This window comes from Prinia subflava, chromosome 3 (assembly GCF_021018805.1).
Source record: "Prinia subflava isolate CZ2003 ecotype Zambia chromosome 3, Cam_Psub_1.2, whole genome shotgun sequence".
NCBI lineage: Eukaryota > Metazoa > Chordata > Aves > Passeriformes > Cisticolidae > Prinia > Prinia subflava.
The window spans coordinates 47,213,642-47,241,308 of record NC_086249.1 but is presented as its reverse complement, the minus strand read 5'-3'; the positions used below and the strand labels follow the sequence as shown (position 1 = coordinate 47,241,308).

General features: G+C 41.6%; 1 protein-coding gene across 1 annotated transcript; it reads left to right on the top strand.

The window, feature by feature from the left end:
- Window positions 1–483: 483 nt before the first annotated feature.
- TNFSF11 (TNF superfamily member 11) lies at window positions 484–26,602 on the top strand. Its single transcript, XM_063393533.1, has 5 exons — window positions 484–883; window positions 9,076–9,243; window positions 15,714–15,759; window positions 15,842–15,940; window positions 21,092–26,602. Exons 1-5 carry the CDS (start codon window positions 665–667, stop codon window positions 21,511–21,513), a joined length of 954 nt encoding a protein of 317 aa, XP_063249603.1. The 5' UTR covers window positions 484–664; the 3' UTR covers window positions 21,514–26,602.
- Window positions 26,603–27,667: the final 1,065 nt, after the last annotated feature.

Below are 27,667 nucleotides of genomic sequence, written 5' to 3'. Positions count from 1 at the left end.
TTCTTTGGACAGTACAGGTCAACAGCACTTGTGATCATTTCAGCCTGGTTTGAGATAGGCGAGAGTGAGACAGGGAGGGGTGAGAGGCCCTTGGTCCCCTGAGGGCTTGGACCCACCGAAGGGGCCAGGGGATGTGCGCCCGAGGCGCACGCTGACTTCGGATACCGGGGATTTAGGGGAAAGGGACCCTCCAGATGCAACCAGGGGCTCCGGGAAGCCTCGGCTGCCGGGGCCGCCTGGGTGGAGGGCAGAGCTGAGTGGGGCAAGGGTGAGGAGGGGCGGAGGCGGCGGGGCCGGGCTGCCCGCGCGGTGCTCACCGCCGGAGGCGCGGGGCTCCGAGCGCGGGGCGGAGCGGCACCGACCGCCATCCCTGGGCGACCCGCCCGGCGGCGGGGGCCGGGGCACCGGGGGCAGGGGCGGGTCGGGCCGGGCCGGCGGGGGCCGGTCTGTGCTCGGGGAGGCGAGGCGAGGAGGGGGCGGCGGTGATGCGTGTGGCGGCGGCGGGCAGGAGGCAGGAGGAGGAGGGCGGCGGGGGCGCGCCGCCCGGGGCTGATTGGCCGCCCCGTTTATAAGAGGTGCCCGGCCGGAGCGGCGGGGTTGTTTGCCGGCACTGGGGAGCTCGGTGGGGCCGCGTGTGGAGCCGTCGGAGCGGAGCGGAGCTGCGATGCGTCGCGCCAGCCGAGACTACACCAAGTACTTGCGCGGCTCCGAGGAGCTGGGCAGCGGCGCCGCCCACGAGAGCGCCCCGGCGCCGCCGCCGCCCCCACCGCCCGCGCACCCGCACCCGCCGCCCGCGTCCCGCTCCCTGCTGGCCGCCCTCGTCCTCCTGGGGCTGGGGCAGGTGGTCTGCAGCGTCGCCCTCTTCCTCTACTTCCGAGCTCAGGTAAGCGCGGACTGCCGCGGGCGCTTCCCGCCGTGGCAAGTGCGGCCGCCTCGCACCCTGCAGAGGAGGGGAAGGCCCTCGTGTAGGTGCGATCGAGGCGATTGATTAAAGGAAAAACAAAACAAAAAGTTTTAGAACACACTTATCTGTCTCTGAAGTTGATCCAGGTCTGAGAGGGGTCGGGCCAATGGGCTCCCAGTGCCCTGCCCAACTTGTGCTGTCCCCTGATCACTGGAGCTGCTCAGTGCGAGGGGTTCCAGGTAGCGCTTCGGGCATCGGGTGCTTTTTGGGATACAGGGATTCGCGGCGCGATTGGATGGGAGGGGCTCCCTGACTCCGGGGACAGGTTAGTCACGATCCTTCACCTGAAGTCTTGCAGGGCTTTGGTTTTTAATGATCAGCTTTCAGTTTTCCACTAAAAGGGAAGTCTGACATTGGATGTTAGAAAAAGATTCTTCACCCAGAGGGTGGCTGGAAGCAGGTTTCCTAGGGAAGTGGTCACAGCACCAAGCCTGACAGAAGTGTTTGGACAATACTCTCAGCACATGGTGTGATTTTTGGAGATGCTGCTGTGCGGGGTCAAGAGTTGGACTCGATGATCCTTGAGGGTCCCTTCCAGCTCCGTGTGATCTGTGATTCTGTGGCATGGCTGAGGTCTTTGGGTGCCATGAATGTTTTACGAGCAGGAGAAAATGTCTTTAAGGACAGGAAAGGTCATCGTGCTGGTTTGTGCCTCAGGCTGCGCAGGGGCACCGCAGAGGAGCGGGGTCTGTGTGCTCGTGGGCATCGGCCAGAGGTGCCTGCCACAGCTCGGGAGGTTTTCTTGGCATTCTGGGCATTTCTGGGAGAGAGCCGCCCCTCACCTGGCAGGCCTCAAGTGTGCCGGATGGCTCAGAAGAGGCAGCGGTGCGTGGCGAGAGGAGCCGGGGAGGTGTCGCTGTGGGGGCAGATAAGGCGATGAGCGGTTGGGCTTCAGAGAGAAGAGGAGCCCGCTTCTTGGAAATGGCTCGGCTGCCTGGATTCCCTCGCTGCTGCATCTGCTACCCTGCAAGGCTGAGCCCTCTCGGAGGAAGTGGGGAGCTGCCAGCTACTTGGTTCTCAGGGCTAGGTGTTAGATTTCTGCTTGGCTTTATTGTCGGATGCTAGTTAGTTCTGTTAACGTGGGTCTGACTGCCGTCATGGGACTGGTGCTTCTGTTGTGTGTACTTTTCATTTGAAGTCGGCAGAGACTGGAAATCTGTTTCTTTTGGTTTACTTTCTAGGTAGAGGCTCTTGATCTTGAGGTAGCAGGCTGGATTTCTTAACAAAGTGCACTCTGAGAACAGGTGTTGCACAAGTGTATACCCACTTCATCAAATGAATGACTGTCAAATATACAGTAGCACTGCTGATAATTTATTATGCAGACTGTTTTGTGTTTTCTTACTGACAATGGCTTTTTGCTTTCCATTTTCCCAAAAATAAAATGTAACAGCAATACAGCACTTAGTTAATCTTAACTTGTATATTTCAGAGGAGTGACATCTTGTTTCTGGGGCTCATTGACAAGTAGCTTAAAGCTATTTGTTTGCTTGACAATGAAATAAATGAATGCCTGCTTCAACTTGTGATGGGGTAATGTTTTTCACTCCAGATGTTCATGAACCTGAACAGACATTCTTGTCAAAACATAGCTCAGAGATGCACAGCTACACATTCATTAGGGGGCTCGAGAGCCGTTGCAATCAAAGCAACTAATCAAAGTATACCCCTTATTAAAGGGACTCTTTCTGATAGGTACCTGTCAGGGTTTCACGTGGGCTTAACAAAGGGTAAAAAGGATCATAATAGCTATTTTTCTTTTGCTTCTTTGATTTAAAAAATGGCTCAGGTGTAACTCTGGATTTGACAGCTTAATTCTCTTGCTAGTTTCTTGTTCCTGTAGATTTGGAGTAGTGCTATTGAATGAAGTCTTTAGTAAATTTGAATTTCCAAAACATCTGGAAGAGGTGATATAAGTCAATGTAGGCTTGACTGAAGTAATTTTCTAAAAGAATTTTAATGGAGAAAATGTAATCAATGGAAAATAGAATAATAAGTATACTCTTGAACTAAGTACATCATTCACTGTAAGAAGATATGGTAATTCATATTTGTTCATCACTTCTAATTGTGAAATAAGATAGGTGGAAAAACATGGTAGGTCCTGCAGCAGTCAATTCTTATTTCACACTCTTAGAGATTTATTTGATTTAAATGGGACACAATCAGACCTCTTTCTTTTGAAAATATTTCTCTGAAGTTTGATTTTATTAAGCTACTTCAATTTGGCCTTTTCAGTGTAAATTTCAGCTAAGTTTGTACTTTAATAACAGAACTTAATTATTTTAAATTAATTTTGTTAAAGTAATGAAGCATTAGTAGTAGAAGCTATGCATGGAAAGATTTGAATTGCTTGCTTGGTAAATTAAGCAAATGTCAATTGGAAAGATTTGACTGTATAGGCTGATATAATTTTTTAATATCTTAGAAGCTCTTTAAAACCTTATCTGAGAGTCTGAGTAAACTCTGACTCAGTTTTACCACTCACATTTTGACTGTATTCTCATAAAATCATTTGGGCTGGATCATGACACACTATAAGCTGAGACAATAGTTGAGGTTTTGGTTTTTCCTTAATTTTGTTTATTTTGTGGCTTGAGCATTTGGAATTTCACAAGACACATAACTAAGACTGACACTAGGTTTTCACGGGTAAACACATGTTTGTGGCCAAGAAATAATGCAGTGCCATGCAAGTGAGACAATGAGCTAGTATGTCGAAAAGGAAAGAAAAAAAAGCAACAAGTTTGAATTTTACCAGTATTCTCATAATAATGTACTGACATGTAAAAACACTAGCATGTTTTATCCTTGGGTTTTGGTCCATCCTGTGCAGTGTACTGAATCCAAGAATTTAAACAGTAAAAAAATGTATTGGTCTTAAGCATTTATTTTGCCTATACTTTGAGGAATATTTTCTCATTATCTGTAAAAATATCATGAATATTTAGTTAAGATACTCAGAACAGCTGGAGGTCATCACTCGATAGTGACTCATGCAAAGCACAGAGTGAGAGAAGTATTTTCTTTAGCTTTGACTGATAAACTCTGAGGTATAGTCTCCAAAAGCTTAGCTTTTAAGCTTTTCTTTCTGGGCCATTTCCTTAGTGCACTTAAATCTCAAAAGAGTAGGAATCTGGTCTAACACTGACTGAGCTGGAGGGCAGTGAAGCAAATTGAAAGTGCTCAAATTGAAGTGTGGTGGCTGAGTGTCTTATGCCCACAGTTTAAGCTAGACCTCCAAGAGTGTGCACTTTTCCCATTAAAAAGAAAAAGAAAAAAAAAAGAAAAAAAAAAAAAAAAAAAAAAAAAGTCTAGACAAATCTTAACTATTCTGCCAGATAGAAGATTTGGATAAATGGTGACCTGGAAGCCCAGTTTTTATTGTCATTTCATGCTTATGTGGAATTCTGACATTCATTGTGGTATGTTTTCAAATGATTACCTTTCAGACTTCATCTGAAGTTTTGTGAGCATTGTGGCTAACAATAAAAACAGCTTGCTGGGGGTCATTATCATCTTTCAGAAGCCTGGAAGAGCCCCTTCTTAGTGCTTAAGAAGGGTCATGGAGTGCAAAGTGACATTTGATAGTCTGGAAAGTGGTTTAAGTTTGAAAATAAGTACAATATAGATGTTAAACATTTATTGTAACCAGTACGTATTTAATGCAATATTGTATCAGTGCATAATCAATGCAGAAGTTAATAGTAAAGGTGGGCGGAATATATTGTGTCTTTTAAAACCAAACTGAGTCCTTTTTACATCAGAAAATTGGTTCTTAATTCTGTAAGTTCATTTAGTCTCACCCATGATGCTACAGTTCGTTTTGGCTGCCCTGAAATGGGTGAATACAGTGCAGAAATAAAACTAGAATGATGAGAGATGCTGAAAACAAGGGCTCACTGATCAGACTGATCTGATTTCAAGGTCAGACAAAATGGATATTAAAAAATAAGCTAGACACTCCTCTCTTTAGTTTAATTCCTCTAGGGTATTTAGGTTACTTCACACTTTATAAAGCTTTCTCCTTTGTTTTTGTTTGCATCTTGATTTTTCTTCCAGATGCTAAGTCTTTAGGACTTTTTGCTGAAGGTGTCCTGTCCTGCAAGTTAGCAAGCTGCTTGTGGTATTTCATCATAATATTCTTGTTCTTTAGAGGTTCTTCTCAAAACATGCCCCTGGAAGTTTTTCTCTGCATCACTACTTCCCCACAGTTTTGATCTCTTGGTGCTTGGTAGTGCTTGTTTACAGCCATGGCAGTTCAGTGCATGTTCCTTGTGAAGACCTAAGATACAGGATTTCTGAGAATGTCTTTTCAGGCAAGTGAGCTGATTTTCATAGTTAAATGTGGTGAAGACTTTTCTTAAAGGTATTCTTTGAAAAAGGTGTGGGCCACAAGTGGGTTAGCTAGTCCCAAAATCAGTTTCCCCTTATCAAACAGTAACTCTGGAGACTTGCAGGTTTTGTCAGGGTGAGCTGCACAGCTCCAAGTTACTGAAATCATCAGCTACAGTGTTTCCATTAAGCCTTCAGCCTTTTAACTGTAGGTGTAGAGATGCTGGTTTTCTGTCTTAAGCCTTGAGCAGATAAAATTACAGCACTTGCTGTAATCTGAGCAAGTGATTCTGTGCAAGCTGCTATTACTGCTGAGATACAGTACTGTGTGACACATTTGAATGATTGCTGATAGCTGTGGGCCTATGATTTGTCATGCTGAATACTCAGGCATTTACAAATTCCATGATCTTTATGCTGTAAACCCTATTTTTCTTGCCTGTTGTTCAGATGATGTGTTTTAATAAATGCAAAACTGGGACAGTAGTCTCTGTCTAGTAGAATTACTGATAAAAATCAGTATTTATTGGCAGTTATTTCCTGTAGCTTTCTGTGTTCCATGACTTGTGTAGGGGGGAGAAGATTGATATCCAGATGCTGTTAGAGACATCAGTTCTGTCAGGTCTCTAACAATCCCAGCAGGAGAAGTCACATTTGAAATAATGGGTCCTATTTTGGGTCCCCTAGTACCAGAAGTGTATCAACAAACTGGAAGGTCCAGCAGAAAACCACTGTGACAGGAAGGAATCAGAATGTATAAAAGATTAGAGAACTGAAGCTAATGCCTGTTTTTAGCTACCTGAGACAGTCAGGCTCTTCAGTAGTGTACAGCAGAAACAGGAGGCACAGTCAGAAATTGCAGCAAGGGGAGCTGTAGCTGGCTATAAAAACCAAGGGTTTTTTACACACTAGAAGTAGTGAAGTTTTAGGACGGTTTGCCTAGTGAAGTTGAAGGTCTTCAGTGATGGACATTCCCCAAAGCTTGTCTCAAAAAGACCTTAACCCAGCTGACCTAAATTACAAGTTGGACCTACTTCAAGCAAGAACTGGACTAGAGATGTTCAAAGGTACCTTCCAACCCAAATCATTCTGCATTAATGGCCCTTTAGTAGCTGTTGGTAAACATTTTGTGCTTCTTTTTTTTTTTATTATTATTTCAGTTTACAGTTGATTTTCTGAGTTCTGAATACAAGTGGAACATAGTGTGAGAGATGCCTTAGGAGTGCAGTTTTGCAGTCAGTTAAAGCTTAGTGCTGCCTTCCTGATATTTTGTTCTTATGCCTATCCCTATGCTGACTTCGATGCTGATATCTGGAGTGACTTCATTTTGGGGAACTAATCTTAAAGGAATTGGGCCAGCAAAAATTCATCCCTTGTTACTGATATAGGATACTGAAATCGAGGAATTAAATGCCATGGTGAAGAGGGTGCGAGCAGAGAGGTGCTGGTTTAGATCTCCCTGTGCAGTTAATGAGGCTGTGCTGCACTAGCTGACTTCAGAAGGCATTAGTGTAGGTCTTTAGCACTTAATTCCTAGAGCTGCGGTGGCTATACACAGATTTTCTTTGGCATGTTACTGCCTCCAAGCCACTCTCTAGCTCATCACTACCCCTCTGCTCAAAGCTGTGGCATCTTATGATCTTCGGGTGAACCTTCTGTGACTTGTTTCATTCCAAATCTGCAGGGATGACTGAGACAACCAGGCTGCAGGATCTGACACTGGTCTGAATGAATCAGGCAAAGAGCTTTCCATCTGGAGACTTGTGCAGAAGGATGATGGTGGAGGAGGCAGCATTTGGTACTGCTGAGTCAACAAATGACTCTGTGCTGATTGTTACTATTGGGTGGCTGCCTGGGTGATGTAGACTTTATTTCAGTTCTGTAATCTTAACCTTACACTTGTAAGTTAACTGATTTTTGGGGGGGGGGGGGCGGGGGGGGGCACGGTTAGGGAATTGAATTCATGTTCCTGTGAACAAATGATATATTTGATTCACTCTGGCTGTTTTGCATTGTGAAAAACTTCCTTTTGATATGCTGTTTTGTTCAGCTCGGTGTTAAAGGAGCCTGAACACTAGACACTGTCCATAATGTCTTGGTATTCCTGTATTTGCAATTACAAATAACCTTTTGTAATTCTCAGGTAAAAGTGTTTCTTCCAGCTAAAGAGAGAGGAGTAAATGTTCTTTAATAGGCCAACTGCTACAGTTAGAGAACCTAGACAAGAGTTTGTGTGCATAAATCCTTCTTTAAGCCTGAAGTAAAAGCAGAATAAATGCAAGTTGAGAACAATTTCTGAGAGACCTGTCCTAGGCCGTCTGTGAAAGATGGTTGTTAATGCCTTCAGTGTAAAGGATTTTGAGTATGTAAAAAAAAAAGGGTGAAATGGTTTAAATAGGTTTTGTGCAATAAAATTCTGTCAAGGTACAATCCTAATCCTTGGATTGTCTTCCGATTATTCTAAGTGATAGGATGCAAGATTTAAAAATATACTTGATTCAGTCACAAAGACTGATTGCTAAAAATGTCTTGCAGATACTCTAAACTTACCATTCCTTGTCCAATAATGCAGAGATGTCTTGTGGTGCAGTTTAATCATCCTTTGGTCTTTGATTTTTGCTGTCTTGGTCACTATTTCACACACCAATATCTCTCGTCACTGTCATGGTTTAATCTCAGTTGACAACTGAGTCTCAGATAGCTGCTGATGGGATTATGGAGAGAATTGGAAGAGCAAAAGTAAGAACTCATGGGTTGAAATAAAGAAAGTTTAAAAGGTAAAAAAAAAAGCTGCACGCACAAATGAAGCAGACTATGAAGGCAGGTGTTCAGCCATCCCTAGGACAGCAGGGCTCCACCACATAAAGTGACTTGAGAGGACAAATGCCATCGTTCCAAATGTCTCCCCTTTCCTCCTTCTTCCCCCAGCTTTATATGCTGACCACGATGCCATAGGGTCTGGAGTATCCCTTTGGCCAGTTCTGGTGAACTGTTGTGGCTGTGTTCACTCCCGGCTCCTCGTGCACCCCCAGCCCTCTCTGGTGCAGTGGGGTGAGAGGCAGGAAAGGCCCTGACTCAGTGTCAGCCCTGCTCAGCTGCAACAAACACATCCCTGTGTTACCAGCACTTTGGTGGTAACAAAGTGTGTGTTTTGGTCACAAATCCAAAATATAGCCCCAGCCAGCCACTGTAAAGAAAATAGACTCTATCCAGAATGAGCACATCCATACAACAGTTTCAGTGATGGCTGATTGATAGCTTCAGTGATATAATTTCAGTGATAAAACAGTTTCAGAGATAACTTCTGTTTCTCCTCTTGAAAATGATGTGCTATACATACATATACACACTTTCCCCAGGTTTCTGTATTTGACATTCTTGTGTCATCAATACACAAACAATACAATACAAACAATAGCTTTTGAGGTAGGATAGCTGTGTATCTTTCCTGCTAAAAAAACCTGTGATATTGCCCTGAGTGGTTGAAATATGGAATTCAAAGTTATTGACTTTACCGTAAGAATGGGGTTTATCTTTAACTTTTGAAAGTCACATATCTAGTCTAAGCTAATGAAATAGGCAGTACCAGAAGATAATTCATTTTCCTATCTCACATGTTTGTTGGAGGAAATAAAACTGATGTTGGGAACTTTTTCTTTCTACACTGTATATAATGAGAGTTTAGGTAACAAACCTAGCCATAAGCCAAACTTTTAGGTGGTTGAAAAATGTCTCTAACACTTAGAACTGTGATTGTGCTTATGTTTTTGTTTCAGATGGACCCTACTAGAATTTCAAAAGAACATGCACACTGTGTCAGAACACTTTTTGGACACCAAGAAAGTACAGATTTACGCGATGCCTCCTTTGAAAGTCAAGAAGCGAAGTTAATGCCAGAATCCTGTAGAAGTGTGAAACAAGCTCTTCAAAGGGCTGTGCAGAGGGTAAGTGGCACAGACAATGTGTTTCTTTATTTCATGGTCCTGTTGAAATTAAAACATTTTTTCCTAAATCTATATTCAGAGGTAAGTTCAATAAATTATTTCCTGGTGTTTGAATAACACCTGAAGTTTTATCCAGGATTGTATTGTGTTTGCTGATGAATCTGGCAGTGGCTAACCAATTCTGTATTCAAGCACATTTTATTTATTTATTCATTTGAAAAGAAAGGAAGATTTGAAATTGTACTAAGAAAACTGATTGAAATTAGGTGATTATCTATTCTGACATTTAGATGGGCCTGAACAGTAGTCATTTAGGCTGATATTTGTATAGATTTTCCAACACTTTGGATGCTCATAACAAGAGTCAGTTCCACATTCTTTTCAAAGGAATCTTCCAGACAAGATTCTCTTACCATCATCAGCAAGCAAAATACTGCCTGAAAGAAAAGCAGATAGCGTTTGCTCTTATTTACTCTTGTTTCTTACTCTGTCTAAAGTCCAAAGTGAGTGTTAGTTCCTGCTTTGGTTTTGCTCACTTTGCCAGTCCTGTGTTCTGTGCAGACCATTCTCACACTGGCAGAAGACCTGTTTTGCCATAGCATGATAACTGGGTGGTCTTTGCCCAGGAGCTGAGAGTGACAGCTTGTTGCCAAACACAAATGACAAAAGAAGTCAGCTCTAATGAAGAAACCCAGGCAAGCTGGAAATATGCTACAATCCCCTTTTACTAAAGTTTCTGCCTTTGATCTTGTTGTGTTCATGAGAGTGTTTAGTGCTAATTATGGGCTGTGTAACATATGGATGTCTGCTATGGTATTTGGTTTTCCTGGCTTATCAGGCCCATTACAACTTTACTGCCTCACATCTGCATAGGACTGGCAGTTTTTCATTAAGTCTACTACATTACATTAGATTTGAGCCGAACTCACATATGCTTTAGCATGAACTGTACTTGAGTTAAATTTACAGCATTTGAATTGTGCTAATGTGGTGTTTGCTTTTAACAGGGAACTCCTGAGTGACAGATCTTTTTGTGACTAAAATACAGAGAGACATAGGAGTCCATGTCTTGTCCCTTTTGCTAGCCACCTCCTTCGGGAGTGTAAGGGGGGAACAAAGGGTTATGGCTGTAGGATTAGCTCTTTCCTCCTGCATTTTATACAGCCTCTTACGCTGCACCTACATATGTGCTGTGTGCTGGCTGCTCATTCACTCATGACAGAGTAAGGAGCTTGTTACAGTAAGTCAGTGAGAGGCCCTGTGTTCTGGTCATTTGCTGCTGGTTACTCAACAAAGGCACGGGCTTTAGCTGAGGCTTTATATCCTTCCAGTCTGGATGGAGGTTAAATGCTGCAATGTCCAAGGCCAGGATAAATAGTGAGTAGGGAAAACTTTTTTGGCTGCTGATGGGATTGAGAACAATAAAATTTCTCTTGGCAAAGTGATTAGACTCTGAATTTCCTTTGAATGCAATGGAGTTTATTAAGCAGCTGCACCAGTGGTCTGAATGCTTTGTCATCTTGTATCAATGACAGAGAAAAAATAGATAGGGAGATAGTGAGGCTTTTTACATCTTTTCGGTACATCAGAGAAGTGAAAGTAACAGTGTCAAGGCAGAATTATACTTTATCATCATCTGTAAATTCCACCTTTCAGTCACCCTGCAACAATGAAGAGAAGAGATGCAGCTGTACCTTACTTGTAGTTGTGCCACTCCTTTGTGTGTGGATCCAGCTAATGTGACTTAAAGCAGGTTTCCTGTTGAATGTGCTTTTTTCACTTTCCTTAAGGAGAATCTAAAGAATCTAACTTATGTGTGTTTTAAGAACCGATATCCTTATTTGAACTGGCGGCATGCTAAGTGACTAAAATGGAACACTTCAAGATATCATTTATGTTTTTTGATTTTTCAATATATTGTCTTTTGCAATTCGAGCTGTTCAGGAAATGAAAATAGACAAATTTATTTTGCTCAGGTTTATGGTTCCAGCTTCTTGCTTCCTGTGCCAGTTCTCATCCGTTTTCTTTGCACACCTGTAGACAGAGTGCTTAAATGTAAAGCAGGGATTGATGTTGAAAGTGCTCATATGAAAACCAGTGTAGTAGGGCTGCAAGGTCCAGTCTAAATAATACTTGTCTCCTGAAAAAATAATACAGTTTTTTTCTTTTAATCAGAATCTAGCGATTGATTCCTTAACATATTCCGCGACAAAAGTTCTGCTTAAGGAGCAGCTTACTAAGTAGACAGCATATTTTCAATATTGCATATAAACTTTCAAGCAGACAAATAATATACTTTCCTAGCCAGTCTGTTTGCTTAATTTTTTTCCATGTAACCCTAAAAAGCTTTTGGCAGTCCAGCTGCTCTAACCACAGTCCTTATGAAGTCTGTTATGAGCCTGAAGTAGAAAGGACTACAAACATATCTTGGGTCAATCCATAAGTAACTTTGCTTGGCAGTGCTCCCAGCTTCTAGCTGCTTGTGGAGTTCAGGCGTAAGCTATTCTCCCACATGGCAGCGGAGTGCTTTGCTAGACCTCCAGGGCAGCATTTATAAAGAGATCTATATACTTAGCAGGCATTTAAAGAGCACATAGTTATGGAGCAAGTAAAGGTTTCACAAGTGATTGCTGTAAGTTGTTAAAATTTCACCTACAATTTTGTAGCTTTCCATCCTACAATCTTACATGCCTTTTTTTTCTTGCAAGCAGTAGACTACTCATTTGGATAGAGGTTTTATTGCTAGTCTCTAAACCACAGTCTGATGAATATAGGTTCATGTACTTTCTATTTCACTTCCTTCCTGATTAGCATCCTTCAAACTGGTGAATTTCCGGCAAGAGAATCAGATACTTCTTCCTGGTATCAGCTGTACTTACAGCACTTGGTAATAAAAGAATCAAATTAATAAAGAAGCTTTAAGACCACATCTGAAGCAATAAGTGACTGTCCAGGAGTTCTCTTCTCCTTGGTCTCAAAAGGCTATTAGAGCTGCTCAAAGTAGATACTGTGATATTTAGATAAAAGCTAAAGGAGACTAAAAACCTTCCACAAATCTCATATCTTCAGGGGCAGCCTTGTCTCTGCATCACTGGTATTGGACATGACTTCAAGAGCAATGGCTATTTTTTGAAACCTGCTGTGGACGAGGTAGAGAGCAGATCCCAACTTTCCAGGCACTTAAAACATGATTTTTTTAGCTTTAAAATGAGAAAGTTTTGGAGTTTCTTAGCGGCCTTTTTTTTTTGTTTGTTTGTTTTTTAATGAAAGGAAGACATGTTTTTCATTTTTGTGACTAACTCCTTGTCTGTTGTTTAAACAGTGAGTTTATGAAGGAGGTTGGAATGTGGGAAGCAGGCCAGCAGAGTTGACTTGGTGGGCAGTGAACAAATGACAAAGGTGTACAAGTGCAGCTTGTCATAAGATTAAGAGTGGGGTGATTTCTGTGTACAGTTCTGCTAAAAATAACTGAATAGCTTGGTATCACACACAGTTCTGTGGATGGCAGTCTTAAGAGGAGTTGCTGGTAATGCGTTGTCAGCAGTTTTCATGGCATTATAGCAGTGTCTTAGTCACGGGTTCTCTTGAGCTATTTCTGCCTCCTTAATGAGCCTCGACATTATGAGTAAGTATGAGACACCTAAGAGCATTCAGGACCTAAAAAACACAGTTGATACCCTGGTGATTTGAGAAATCACTGCACTTAATTCCTTAAGAATACCACGGGATTTTTAATGCCATTAAGAGGCTGCCTTCAAACATCCACTGAAAAATGTCCTTCAGGGTCAGAAGCAAATACACAGTTAAATTCTTTTCTAAGGTAGGTTTGTATCAGCACCTTGGAACTGTATGAACATCAAGTTAAAAAAAAAAAATCAAGAAGCATTTAACTGCTTATTCTTTAGGAGGAAACCTACAACTCCATATCTGTTTTCTAGGGACTAGTTAATGTGTTTCACCTTCATTTTGGAAGCTTGAAACAACATAACAGAAAGAATAGCAAACTTTCATGAGGCTGGTCAGAATCAAGTAAAGAACTTGACACTAGTCCAGAGCTTAGAGAACTCCTGGAGGATTTTTTCTGGCCACAGTCTAGCCACTTCTGATCTAGTGATAAGCTCACAGAAGAGTCAATGAAACATTGGCTCAACCCCCCAGCCTTGGTGTTACTGGTGCCATGATCTAACCAGATGAGCTAACTGTGGGCTCCAGACAAGGAGAGTTGTGGACCCAAGTCTTCCTGGTAGCTGTCCTGCTTACTGAGTGGTGACGCTGCAGATGAACAGCACCACCTCCAGTTAGAGGGAAAGCAGCTGATCTCATGAGGACCAGAGCTATTCTCTGTGGAAGATGAGCTGAGTCAGGCTGCTGGGTCTCAGAAGGTGAGGTATTCAGCTGCTTAAGCTAGAACATCTTTGGAAATGTGCAGAAACAGAACTGAATACCCCTAAGAAAAATGTAAGTTAAATGTAGAATAGCAGTCGACCACTTCAGTGTTTTCAAGGGCAGAGCAATTATCAACCATGAGATTTTTTTTTTTTTCTTTTTAGTACCAAATCTAGCTAGTAGGAGGTTAAAATGTACATGGTTCTTTTTGGATGTGCTCAGTAGGCTTTCCAGGCAAGGACATTGTCGCATCCTCCCAAAGGAAAGGATATTAAAACAAACTCCACATCTGAGAAGTTTCCACTAAGAAAGCAAGAAAACAAATGTGTCTCTCCTTCAAGGGAAAAAGGGTTGGGATAGGTGTGCTGCAATAATCTCTGATAGTGTGGTCCCTCTTCCAGGCTGCTCTTGCCTTACATCCTGTTCTCTTCAGAGGCTTTACCATTTTTCACAGTACCTAGTACTTGTGTTCTCTTGTCGTCTTCCTATTTCCTACTCTAGTGTGGCTAGTGGCTGAGGCTGGCATGCAGCTCCTAGAACTGAACTTCATTTTCATGTTCCTAGAACTGACATTGAAGTAGGAAGATCAGAGAAGCAAAGTGAATGTAAATGCGGGAAGTGGATGCGAGTTTTGGTCTTTTGAAGTTGTGATTCTTCTGCTTTTCTTCTCATCTCTACAGCAAAAAACATCTCCATGGTTCTTATCTATGAAATCAGCATATCTCAGCTGAAGTACTATGCTTTGATAGTCATACTACAACTTCCATACTGCTGTGGCTTTTCGTTTTGGTTTAACATTTAAACAGCTACTGAAAGGGGAAAGTGAGAGTAATAAATGCACAGGCAAAGGCACTACATATTTCACTGCTGTTGCAAAACTACATAAAAGCAGGACTTCAGGTGTTTTCAGAGCAGGATTTCAAGTTCTGAAACACCCCAGTGATTGATAGCACAGTGGGACTTTGCTGATCTGGCCAAATCTGAGATGTATTTCATATACATGGATTGAATCAGCCAAACAGCAGTGTGCGTGGCATAAAGATGAAACAAAGAAACTTTTAGGTTTCAAAGTGGACATGACTTTCTATCTTCAGCAAAATGTTTCCTTTTACTAAACATCTTGACAGCTCCATGGTATGAGGTATTCAGAATAACAAGCATATTACCCCTGTTTTTTTTAGGAAACAGATGAACAGTCATGGGGAAAAGGGAGACAGAACTGAGGGTTGAGCTTAATACTAAGACTCAGTCTAGGCTTGTAACAAGAACAGGCTGCTTAGATTTTTGAAATCTACTGCTTGTATATTTCTCTCAAGAGGAGTACAGGTGTGAAGGATTGAAAAGAAAGCTTTTTTGTGGTGCCTGCATTTTGTGCTATTCTTGGGTTTGGGTAGCATATTTTTCATTCATGTTAAAATTTATCTGCAGCTTTGAAGAATTACATACTTTCCAGATCTGGCACCCAGTCCCTTTGGTCCAGTATGGATGATACTTAATCCTTCAGTTCCTTCATACCTTGTTAGAAGTAAGCCTTGATTGTAAAGCCTTGTAGCCTTCACTGTTGGTGGCTAAGTGTAAGGCGTGGAGGTTTTCATTCACCTCATCACTAATGAAATCCAGAGTTTAGCTATCCTTAGTTGTTAGAGTGATTACACTCTAGTTCCTGTATAGAAATGCCCCTTTCCTTGCCTTTAGACTCCAAATAATTAAATCAGTTCATAAATTCCATTGTTTGATGTGAAGCTTTCTTATCAATCATTTTTGTATTATAGAGAAATATTCCAGGTAGAGTAAGTAGAAAAGATTTTAAATGTAAACCACCACTACTTCAGTAAATAATGCACTGATCATACATACTATCATTTCTATCCACCTTTTAGAATTACCAAATTACTAGAAGTAATTTGATAGTCTGTGCCTGTTACATACATTGTCATATTTACATGATTCATATCCCAGACATCTGAATGTGCTGCAGGTAGAACAGTGTCCCCAGATACATGCACAGGGTATTGTCAGTGTGCAAACTAAACATTGGTACAAAGTCAAGAAAACATCAAAACAAAATCTCCTTTTCATTTTAGGAAGTTCAGCGTGCTATGGGAAGAACACCACCAAGACCAGAAAAAGGTAGGTATTGGTTTATGAATAAGAAATATTTTAGTTCCACTAAACTTGTCTTTTTGGGATAATGCAATTCTTTTATCTCTAGCTGCAATGGAGGCATTAGGACTTGAACTGTACAAGAGGCACAAACCTGAGAAGCAGCCATTTGCCCATCTCATTATTGATGATAAGAATATTCCGTCTGGTAAGTTCAATTTTCAAGTGAATACTTCCAATACTAATATAAACGTATCAAACTGTGAAGTGTATATGAAGATATTTCAGCAAAACAGCAACAGACTGGGACTTCAGAAATGGCTTTTGGTAGTGAGAATAAATTGGATGCATTAAAGGATTTCAGAGGCAGCAGGGGCAGTGGGAAAAGGAGGAACACTCCCCTTTGTATCAGTCTCGTGCTGAATGGCCTCCATCTCAAATTGCCACTCTTCATGATCAGGCTCTTGAGGGGCGTGGGCCTGCCCCTTTGTGTTGTCTTCAAGTGAGGAAGGAAAATCTCTTGAATCTCTTGAATGCTCTCCTCTGAAGTTTCCCATTTTCCTTTGGCCCATAGGGCCCATCAGGAGTTTTTCATTCCCACTGGACACCAGCCATGAGGATGCATGCATCCATACAAGCGTGTACCAGCACAAACATTGCCCGAGCTACTGAGTAGGGGGAAAAAATTGTTTTTGTGGCTTTTATCTGCCCCTGTGGTAAGAGGATGGCATTTTTTATCTTGCCAGAGCTCTTATTTTCTACACACAAGTATTCAGATGGCTTTGGGAATATCCTTGCTAGTACAGTATCAGGGAACAAGACATGAGTCTGCCTTGGAACACTTTCCAGAGGAAAAGATTCATTCCTAAAATTGTAAGATAATGTCAGAACAGTTTTAGTTTTTGCCCTGGGTCACTGTCAGTTGAGATTTTTTGCTGTGTTCTCAATGCTGTATTCTCAACAGTTGGTGTGGTAGAAGTAAACCAGAGTTTTTTCTGAAGCTGTTAGGTAGAGGATCTTAAGAAAGGGTGCATTGATCACTGCTATCTTCTTTCTCTGAAGATTTATACATTCTGCAGGGCTGAACTCATTGTTAATTGAGCTATGCACATTGCTTTTCTGTTTTACATAACCAAACCAAAGGGGAAATGGTGTGTTGAGACTTGAAATATGAGATTTTAGCAGCCTGCATAGTAATACCTTGCTCTTGCTCTGTTTAAAGACAAAGCATTTCTGTACAGCTTCTTGCATGGAGGATTCTTTCAAGTGCTTTGGCATTGCCACAATCTAGAGCTTTATAGCAGAGAGCTTAAACAGCTTGTCAGATGGCCGTCAGAACTTCGACAACCTTTCTTGTTAGCTCAAATGCCTCCTGACAAGCTTCTATTTTAGTCAAATTTTGGCTTTGACCTACTTTTACAATAGGTCAATAGTAGAGGATTCAGTATCAGTAAACTTGCCTTAGCATTTTATCATTGGAAGGTTTCAATTAATTTGCTAGTCATAGAAACAGATCACTTATCTGCAGAAGTGGAGTGTGTATCAGTGTCACAGTCTGTGAAATCCACCTTTTTCTGTGTGGAATTCATTTGCTGCTTACCTGGAGGTTTTTCTGTAAACTGTAATTTTACAACTGTAATTTGCAGCAGCTGGTAATTTTTACAGTTGTGCATTGCTGCATTAACCTTCAAGGGTGTGGCACAGCACATCTGTGGGTAATGGCCAGGGAGACATTGGGGTTTTTTGTTGCAGATCAACTCCTTACCAATGTGATAAGCTGGGCATATACTCCCTCCTGATATGGCTTTTTCCTCTTTTGAAAGAGCATTGCCAGGAGTTAATCCATGAGCGCAGCTTCTGCAGCCCTTGTGGGCATTGCAGCAGTGAGGGGCTGCATCCTTAGGGATAGCAGGAACAATGGACCTGCTGGTTGTGAGGCTCTTTAATATCATGCTCAGTGGCATGAGGCAGTATCCACTTGGCTGGGTAGCATAGAGATTAGTGACAGGCATAAAGAAAGAAAAATTTGCCTGAGGGGTCACCAGGAGTTTTTCCTCTCCCATCTTGTTTTCTCTGACTGCAAATGGCAATTGCTGTTTTCTTCCCCTGATTCTTTACCTTGCATGTCTGAAATCCATCTAAATCTTTTTCTGCCATTCCTGAGTGGACAGATTTGGTCTTAGTATTTTAAGGTTCTTTACTGTCATCACATTCATCCAGAATAAACAGTGTCAGGAAAAAAAGAAAGCCTTCATCACTGTCAAACAGGATCTTAAGCAGTTTTCTACTGAACACCCTTCATGAACAGGCACTGAGCAGTGTCTGTGAGAGAACATTTTGCTTTGACCTGGTTCACTGTAATGTCAGGCCTCAAGTGGACTTTTGCAGCTGGGGGCATAGTGCAAGGGAGGGGAGAAAATAACCCTTCCCAGGTCCTGGTGTCCCCACCCACCATTTGGCACAGAAGCTGTAGTGGTTTGGCTTGCTGTGTGTATTTTTTAAGTTTGCTGCCTTAGGTTAGAGCTGGATGCTTGCTGTTTGGTTTTTACCAGAGCTCACTATAAATGCTACCTAGGTTTTAAATAAAAACAGTGAATTTTGGTTTATAAATTGATTACAGAAATTAGTCACAGTTAAAAGGGGAAAATTGCAAACAGAAATAAATATAAATGTTAAATATATCATTTGGGGTGTGAATTGATATCTTTAGCTGTCTAAGGAAATGCTGTAGTATTCTGAGCTATTTACAGCTGCAGGTTCAACTTAGCTGCCCTTTGCCTCCAAAAGACTTTTTAGAGCAAACAGTACTTTGGTCCTTTTTCAGGCTTTATTTATATCTGAAAGCTACTAGGATGCAAACAAATGATCAAAACAGGGCTCCTTTCTCCTCTGTTCCCTTCACATCATCTTCCTTCTTGCTAATTAGATTTATTTAACTCATTTGTATTTGGTTCAAGCTCACAAAAAGACAAGACATTGTTTATATTTATCTTCAGTTTTAAGAAAGAGCATGCATTGTCTTGAATTCTTAAATAATGCTTCTTACCCTGTCTGCAAGTCTATTTTGCTCATTATGCTACAGTCACTTCCTTCTCTGTCAACAGGACTTACCTTGTGCTGTTTTCTTCATGGTTCCAAAGTAAATTAGTTCACAGAAGATGCTGTATTGCAGCACTTTTGACCCTCCCATGGCTTGGGTTACGTGTCAGAGTTTCTGATCCATAACATTCGTGGACAGCAGGTCCGGCACTTCCATGCTCCGGTTTCCTGCACTTCCTGTGTTTCAGGGTACTGATTGTTTTGATGTCTCCAAATCTGGGTGTTACCACCAGGAGTCCTGAGAACCTGCTTGCTGCTTCCATTACAGGTTGCATGGCATAACTGCTTCCAGAGCATCTTTGTGCTGTGCTGCTGCCTGTGGCACGCCTCTCCTGGAGCTCTGAATTGTGGCCAAATGCTACCTCAGCACACACGATCATAGCATTATAGTCCATCTTGGAAGGGACTTCCTGAAGTTATGTGTACAAATCCTTTGCTCAAAACAGAGAGGGTCATCTCCCATCAGCTCTTGGCCTGTTCCTCTGAACATCCAAATAGTCTAAACAAAATTCATCCAGAGCCCCTCTTTCAATTACAAGTGACTGTGGCATCTGTTTCCTCTCTTTTCCCTTCTTCAGCAGAAAATCTTCCCACTAAGGATTTCTTCAAATCTGCAGCTTGACTGGCAACTAAAAGTTAACTTGTCAGGTAAATAAAATCTACCTAGCAACTACCCAGTGTGCCGCTGGGCAATCACGGCATGCCTTTCCTGTTCCATCATAGGTGTGCATTCCTGTCCTGTATCTAATGTGCCTCTCCTCGATCTAGGCACTGATTTCTTGCCTGTCCTCCTCATCTTGAGGTTAGCCCAGTCTCCATGGGGCAGTATTTCTCCTAGACTTGATGTTGTGCATGCAGAGTTCTACAACTCCTTCAGCTATTCCTGGTGCTTCAGAGGTACCACACTCTGGTACCTCTAACTCAGCATATTTTGTAGGTGAATAATTGCAGGCTAAGAGACTTAAGTGTCTTAAGAGACTTGGTGTCTCTTCCAGTTAATTGATGAGGTTCAGGTTGGGTTTTTTTGAGGCACTGCAGAGAAGATGGCTTCTCTGTCTGGTTTTGCTTTCATAATTTCTGCCTGGCTGCACTAGACCCACAGGGGAGCAGCTACTTGTGATCTGCCTTTGACAGTGCTTCTGCTTTGTGGGAGAACACCAGAAGATTTTCGTTGTGGGCTGCTGTTAAAGTATTCCTCTCACAGGGAAAAGTTGCTTGCCCTTGGCAGTTAGGGAAGACTCGTCCCTCTCAAATTCCCTGCTCCTGCTTCCCCTCCCTTTCCTCACAGACGTGGCAGGGTCCTGGGGCATGCCTCTGTTCATGCTTGGAGGAGAGGGCACTGTGCCCTGCTGTGTGCCATGGAAAGCTTGCTAAGGATGGACTGTTCTGGTTCAGTGTTGGGAGAATAAGGTACTGAGTATTTCAAGCAGGCATTTAGGTGCACTGGGAGGCTGAGGTGTGAAGTCCTCTGGTACCCACGTGAGCCCACTGCTGTGAGAGGGAGCAAGTGGAGTCAGTCTTGTGTGCTGAAAATTGCTAGTGGTTAGAAGGACAGATTGGCCACCTCCCATCTGTTGTGTTCTGCTCTGGGTATTACTCTGAATAATAGAATGTTAGTGGCTTGTGCCTATCAGGAAGTTTATGTCATAAATACTTGAAGTGCTGTGTAAAGTCTAGGCAACTTAGGGTGTAGTACTAAAGATGCACAATTGCTCTGATTTTTCCCTATTTTTGGTGTTGTCAAATGAAAATATGTTTGCCTTTCTAGTGCTACAGTCACACAAACATAAAATACGTAAAGTTTTGTAAACTTTCTCCTTTGGGCATTGTCAGTTCAGCCTTTTTTTTTCCAGAGTTTTAGTTATTCCTTGTCAACATTTACATGTTTTAGCCTACACCAAGTTTTTTAAGTTACTCTCAACTGTTTGTAACTTGAATAAGGTTTTAGGTGGAACGCAATGCCTATGCAGAGCTTGTTGCATGGTTGTTTAACATAATCAAGCTATAGGCTAAGCAATTGTTTTGTACCACAGTCCAGCAGGTGTTGTGTTGGGAGGGCACAATTATAAATACTAAGCAAAATAGGGGAGTGTATGATGAAAAGAGGAAATTTCTTTGGAATTTTTATCATAATTGTTTCGTATTGACTTTAACCTATAGACTTCTAGCTGCTCTTGATTCTAAGAACACAGAAGTTGCTTTCTAAATGTTGGAATTTGTGAAATGTTTATAAATAATACTCTTATTTTTTTATCTCCAGGAACTCGCAAAGTGAACCTCACATCCTGGCATCATGACAAAGGCCAGGCAAACTTATCGAATATGACATTCAATGATGGAAAACTAATTGTTAATCAAGATGGATTTTACTACCTTTATGCTAATATTTGTTTTAGACATCATGAGACTTCAGGAAATTTGACTAAAAGAGGGCTTCAGTTGATGGTGTACGTGATTAAGACAAACCTTAAAATAAGGCGCTTTGATGTATTGATGAAGGGAGGAAGCACCAAATACTGGTCAGGGAATTCAGAATTTCATTTTTATTCTGTAAATGTAGGTGGTTTTTTTAAATTAAAATCTGGTGAAATGATAAGTATACAGGTATCAAACCCATTGCTACTGGATTCTTCACAAGAAGCAACTTATTTTGGAGCATTTAAAGTTAGGGATTTAGATTGAATCTTTCTTTAGTGTGCTGAAAATTGTTTGAGGTTTTTAGTTGTCCAAAAACAATTTGAAGAACTGAAAATCTTCTGCACCCCAATTACATCTATATAAGCCATATATCTCTAAAGACACGGTTTTGTCCCATGCAGACTCCAGTAGGAGTCCTGCAAATACACAAAAGGGCAAAATGATACAGTTCTGATTTTGTGTTAAAGCAATTTCACTTCATTTGTCTCCACTGGCGTCACTAGAGTCATTGTGCCTTTTGCATTGGTGTAGCTGAAATCAAAACAATTAATATTACTGAGCTTCTGTTTCCAAGTTCTGCCCTGATTACCCTTACTAGTGCTGGTGCAAACATAGGGCAGGACAGAACTTGGCTCCCAACTTGCATTTAGGGCTCCATTTCGCTTGGGGTTGAGTGTTCTGACCCTGAGACAGCAAAGACTATGAAAGTGTGACTAATCCCATTGCATCTGATGTGGCTTTTCACACGTTGAATTGGGGCGATTTTGCTTTGCTGGATTAGGGTTGGAGAGCTCAGACCATGGCAGAAATGGGTTGGAGAACAGCTAAACAGTTCAACTTAACTTTTACCTGATTAAAAGGGCCATTCCAGGAAGAAGGGAGCTCATCTGGCCTTGTAGTTCCAAAAAGTTAATTACAGGTCGTGTTATTATTGTTGCACAGTTAATTGCAAATATAGATTACCAAACTATGCCGTGCCTTTAAGTATTACATTGTGCCAGAACCTGCAAAGACATTTTTTAAACAAAAAATATGTATTTTTATATTCTGTAATATCTAAAGTTATATTTCAGGTGTAATGTTTTGTGTAAAAAAAATGTAAATTATATTGTCCTATAGTATTTGATACAAAATATTTAAAATCTCTTGCTGTTTGTATATTTAATGTTTTAAACTGTTTTTATGTACAGATATGTTAAACTGGTGCACTTTTTAATCCCAATGGGAAAAAATGCAGCTATAAGAGGTTGTTTGCAATTAGCAAATGTAATATATATCTTTGTTCTTCTTAACTTAATAGATTTCTTTTAAACTTGTCAGTATTAAGGGAGGCAAAATCACACCAATGCCATGAGTAATTTCACCAGAATGCTGGTCACTGGGTGCCTTTCAAACCTAGAGGGTAATTAAACTGGCATTATATAAAAATGAAATTTAAAAAATAATACATAGTAAGCCCCAGAAATATTTTAGGGGTATTTATAGTTACTGAACAGGCATATTTTCCTACAACAAAATCTGGCAGTCTTAAATTCTGCAACCGAACAGTAACTTTTTTGCTTAGTTTCCTGAAAAAGTGAAGCTTATGTCATTGCATTGCCTGTTCTTGTCTCCCACTGTAGCTTTTAAAACTCTGCACCCTTCTGCCAGCTTTGGCAAATGAATGGCAGAGTTAAGAGATATCCTTGCAGGTTTTATGAGGACAGACAGCTGAGAACAACTCAGCCATTTATACATTATTTGTCAGTGGCTGGCCACTGTTCATTTTAGCCAAGAGATTGACTGGGGAGACTCCTGCAGCAGCGTGAGTTGTCGCTTGTGTAGTGCTTGGCCAAGAGAGGTGGGTGGGTACAGGGGCCAGGGGAGGGCTGCAAATCCTGAGTGATATTTAGAGCACATCTGGACAGGGGACAGCAGCTTGTTGGGTAAGGGGATGAGGGAGGTTTGAAGTGTTTGTGTGCTCTATGGATGATGTGGGGAAAGCCCCCTATTTATTGCAGGAATCAAATCTGTAGGAATTTGGGAATCTGTAGGAATTTGGGAATCTGTAGGAATTTGTAGGAATCTGTAGGAATTGGGACTTCATAAAAATCCTCAGGCTTTTAAATTTTTTTTTTTGTTAAAGGAACCGAGTTGAATCCAAGCAATGATTTTATACTGTATAATAAACGTTTCTTTTTAATGTTAATATTGTTTTCTTACAAAATATATTTCTAAGAAAAAAAACCCCAACTTTGTGATTTCTTTATTTTCGTGTGTACCTATATATCTTATGCAGCTTTGATAATTTTGTTCAGATTTCAGAATGTGCAGGCTGGGTATGGTGCAACTCACTCAAGAAAACTGAGGCATAAATCAACTATTTTGGGAAAATGACAATGGATTTTATGGAGTTTTGATTTATGGAGATTTGATTTTGGTCAGATCTACATACACCACCTTCAAGTCAGGTTAGATCTTCAGGTGTTGGAAATTCAGCTGAAAATGAGGACTTCCCATTTGTGTTTCACATCAAACAGTTGTCAGTTCAAACCCAGAAATGACTGAGGAATCTGGGGCTCTTTTTTTTTTTTTTTTAATTTCCAGGATCTACAGGTCACAATCATTTTTTCTGCCATAGAGATGTCCAGTGGCAGGCTGGGAGAAAAATGTCTATTCCGTGTCTGTCCTGGGGGTTTAAGCCACCTTCTGGGAAGGTAGAGATGGGGGTTCAAGTGATTTGAAAGTAAAGTTAGACTTAGTAGCTGACCTCAGCATATGCCCACAGATGATGTGATATGAGGGAGGGGAGCCACCAGCACTAAATGTCACCTGAATGACAGTGGCTGTGGGCTGTGAGTGTGTTCTGGAGAAGGTCACAGGACCTCTAGCATGTGTTGAAACCCTGAGCACAGACTTGCTGGTTGTCTGTGCATCCCAAGCCACCAGAGCTGAGAAAAGGGCTCCTGAGGCTCACTTAGCATGCATGTTCTCAATAGGAGGGCTGTAAGCATTTACATTTCACAATACAATACGAGGCTTTAAATTTCCCTTGTGCGACAACTTTGAAGCCTAAATGGTTTGAGGTTGTGGTGGTTGTGTGGGTTTTTTTACTTCCTTAGCATCTTGTGGCTGCAAGTTTGTCCAGTTGTGTGATGAGCTAGGTGGGAGGGTTGTGATAATGCCCTCGTGGGGCTTTATAGGCTACTGTGAGAGTAACAATTAGAAGCCAAGCCCTAACTCTGCTCTCTACAAAACAGAAATCAAGTAAGAGATCTCATTATTATTCTGCCTCTCATGCCTTGGTCCCTTCCTTAGCCTTTATGCATTCAAAAGGAAGGAGGAAGCTCCAGGTAGAGCTCTAGGTACAGTTTGACTTTGTTTTTTATATCAGAGCAGCCACAGATTGAAAAGCTCCAGTGCTGTCATTTGAGGCAACCTGGGCACGTATTCCAAGATGATGAAACCTGCACTACCACTGACCCTCCTGAAACCAAGCATTCTCCCAGGAGTCTCCATTCCTCTGTGTCTGCTTCATTTATTTGATTGCTTCATCAGAACACAATTAATGAAAAGAGCAGACTAATCAATTAATGGAGAGAGTTACCTTGAGGAGAAGGGGGTGTACTCTAGGCAAAGAAAAGCACCCGTGACTCTTATTTTATAATCTTCAAAAGATAATTTTGGTCTGTGGATAGAGGGTGATTATTTGCTGAAAATTGAAGTTAAAAACACCTTACTTGGAAGTAATTTATTTGCAATTCAGTGTATTTGTGTGCATGTAAACATCTGTATATTCTTACCATGTTCTTACTAAGTTAACTTTTATACATGGGGTTATGATTGCATATTTTGGCACCTGGGCACTCCTCCCCCCGCCTTCCCAAACTCACTCCAGCCAGTGGCTGTTTCTTTTTCTGTCTATCCCACTTCCTTTTCTCTGGCTCCTTCCAGCTGCCAGTGTGTTCTGCTCACCCCACTCTTACAGCTCCTTTTCCTGGTGGTAGCAACAGCCTTGGTTCTGATCTGGGTATACTCCCTTATTTGGCCCACTTTCAGGTAGCTTTGCTGTGCCTTGGCGTGGAAAAGAGTGAGAATTTTGTTTTTCAAAAAGATTTTTGAACCTTTGGTGCAAGGACTGAGCTGGATAGGAATGAAGAAAAGTAGTTGGGGAATAAGGAACCAGCTGGTTGGACACTAAGTATTCTGTGCTGCCCTTGGTTTTGAGTACCAGCTTTGGAGGGCTCCAGACAATAACCACATATTTGTACCCTGCTGTTAAAAAATTAGTCTGCAGCAAAACTTAATATAGATGGCTGTATGCAGCATTTTGCTGTGGTGATCAGAGAAAAATCACACCTAAAACAGAAAATGCTCTTGCACATATAAGCAGGTAATTCTTGTTCTTTCTCCCTCTCTGTATTGGTGTTTTGTCCAGTATTTCATGGTTGCTGTATTTGGGTTCACAACCTGCAGACTTTGCCAACTGTTTTTTTTTTCTTTCAGCTCACTGGGGTCTGACTCTGTAGATCCCATACCTTTCCCTAATGTCTCCATTTGTGACTAGCTCCAAAGCAAAGCTCAGTCATGGAAAGCTGAGAAACCTGTGTCAACTTGAGGTTGTTTGAATCAGATTTCAAAAACTTCTTGGCAACTTCAAGTGGTTTTTTCTGCTTTTTTTTTGCCTTAAGTCTGGATGTGCTGGGGTTTCTAGCTGTGTTTCCAAGGAAATATTTGTGCTGGGGTGGAGGTGAGGGCTTTGGTATCTTTGATATAGTGCTGTCTGTTCACAGTCCATTTTATGAAGTTTAGAGAGGGCATATTTTCCTTCCATTTGTTCAGTGCTTGAGCAATGTGCTGTTTTACTGCCTGCTTTCTTGTGCCACACTGCTTTTCCCAAGACTGCACGTCACCAAATGCCAATCAATTTATGCTTGGCTGTGACAGAAGACAAGCAGGAACTCCAATTGCTTTCAGCTCTCTACATGCTGCAAGTCACAAAATGATAGATTCATTTTCCCAGCTTTCTGGATCTTGATTTGTTCACTGCACAAGAAATCCCTGGTGTTTTTTTAAGTAGAGGTTGCCAGAATCCTCCTTTGACTACCAAGGTGCTATTATATCTTCACAAAGTAGCTGCTTTCTCATCCTGTAGGTTCCAAACTACCTCAGTCCCTGTCTGCATTATCAGGTATGAATAAGGATGCCTGAAGGGTGGCTTTGGTGACCCCAGCTCCTTAAGGGGAAGATTTACAAGTAGGATCTCCTCCCCCTGTCCCCTACACCACAGGGGATGGATTTTGGAGGCACTGAGACATGATCAGATGGCAGATAACTTTTTGGGAACTTCAGATATACAACTTCTCTTGTATATAATTCTCTTACTTGATATCCCACCAGTTTGGAGGATTTTAACCTACTCTTCGCTGTTAATTGGTATTAGTTTGAAATTTTTTTCCTCACTGTGTCACAAAAGAACATACAATGACAACCTTCCATGGACATCACAGATAAAATCAGTTCACCACAGATGTTGGCTACGAATGCAGTGTGGAGCAGGCCTTCCTTGCTTGTCCACAGTTTACTGCTGTGTGTGCTCTGACCCCAGCATGGGCTCTCCACCTTGCTGGCATCCCAGGGAACTGATGTACAGCAAATATTGTAACCTGTACGTGCTTATTCTGCCCTCTGGGAACTAATAGCTAATGACACTGCTTTAGTTAGCAACCATTTGCACATTGACTACTCTTTTTCTGTGTAAACATCTTCCAGATACAAAGTTTTCTGTGTTACATAGAAGTTTGACCAGCTCCCTTCTTGACCTGCAGCTTTCTGCACTGTTAGTGTTGTGGGTTTTTTTCTGCAGTGCAGTATCACATGCAGTGACACATCTAAAACAAAACAAGGTCCATCTGGTTTAATGTTTTATCGCTCATCATGGCTCCAGATCTTTGCTCTGGGAAAACATCTGCAGTTCTGGAAATGGATAGTTAGGTTATTTCTGTCCTGCTAACTGGAAGAGGGCTGGAGTTACGAGGCACTGAGCGGCAGACAGCCTTGCAGCTCAAGCCAGCTTCCCTCTTCAGCAGAAGATCCTACCAAGCTGCAACCCACTAAGTTGTGTTTTTATCACATGAAACTGAGCATATGTGCAGCATGGCCCAGGGCTCGACAGAGAGGACTCCACCAAGCAGGTCAGACAGGGCTGGCATGAGAGCTAAAATAAACCCATGTGGGCAGCAAAGCTCCAGGACTGAGCCTCTACCGTTTGTTTTGGTGTTTTTTTTTTTTTTTTTTTTTAATCTATCACTGTCAATAGAGAATAATAAATTAGAGAATACTCTGGTAGCACAAAATATTTTTAATAGTAAATAAACTCTCAGGAAATAGTAAACTTTTTCTAAAAGTAACTGTTGAATTTACAACCTGTTACCTAAAG

Excerpts from the sequence above, each read along its gene's own strand:
- TNFSF11 (XM_063393533.1), top strand. The coding sequence starts at position 665 with ATGCGTCGCGCCAGCCGAGACTACACCAAGTACTTGCGCGGCTCCGAG. Across the intron at positions 9,244-15,713 it reads TTCAAAGGGCTGTGCAGAGG|GAAGTTCAGCGTGCTATGGG; the intron begins GTAAGTGGCACA and ends TTTTCATTTTAG. Across the intron at positions 15,760-15,841 it reads ACCACCAAGACCAGAAAAAG|CTGCAATGGAGGCATTAGGA; the intron begins GTAGGTATTGGT and ends TTTTATCTCTAG.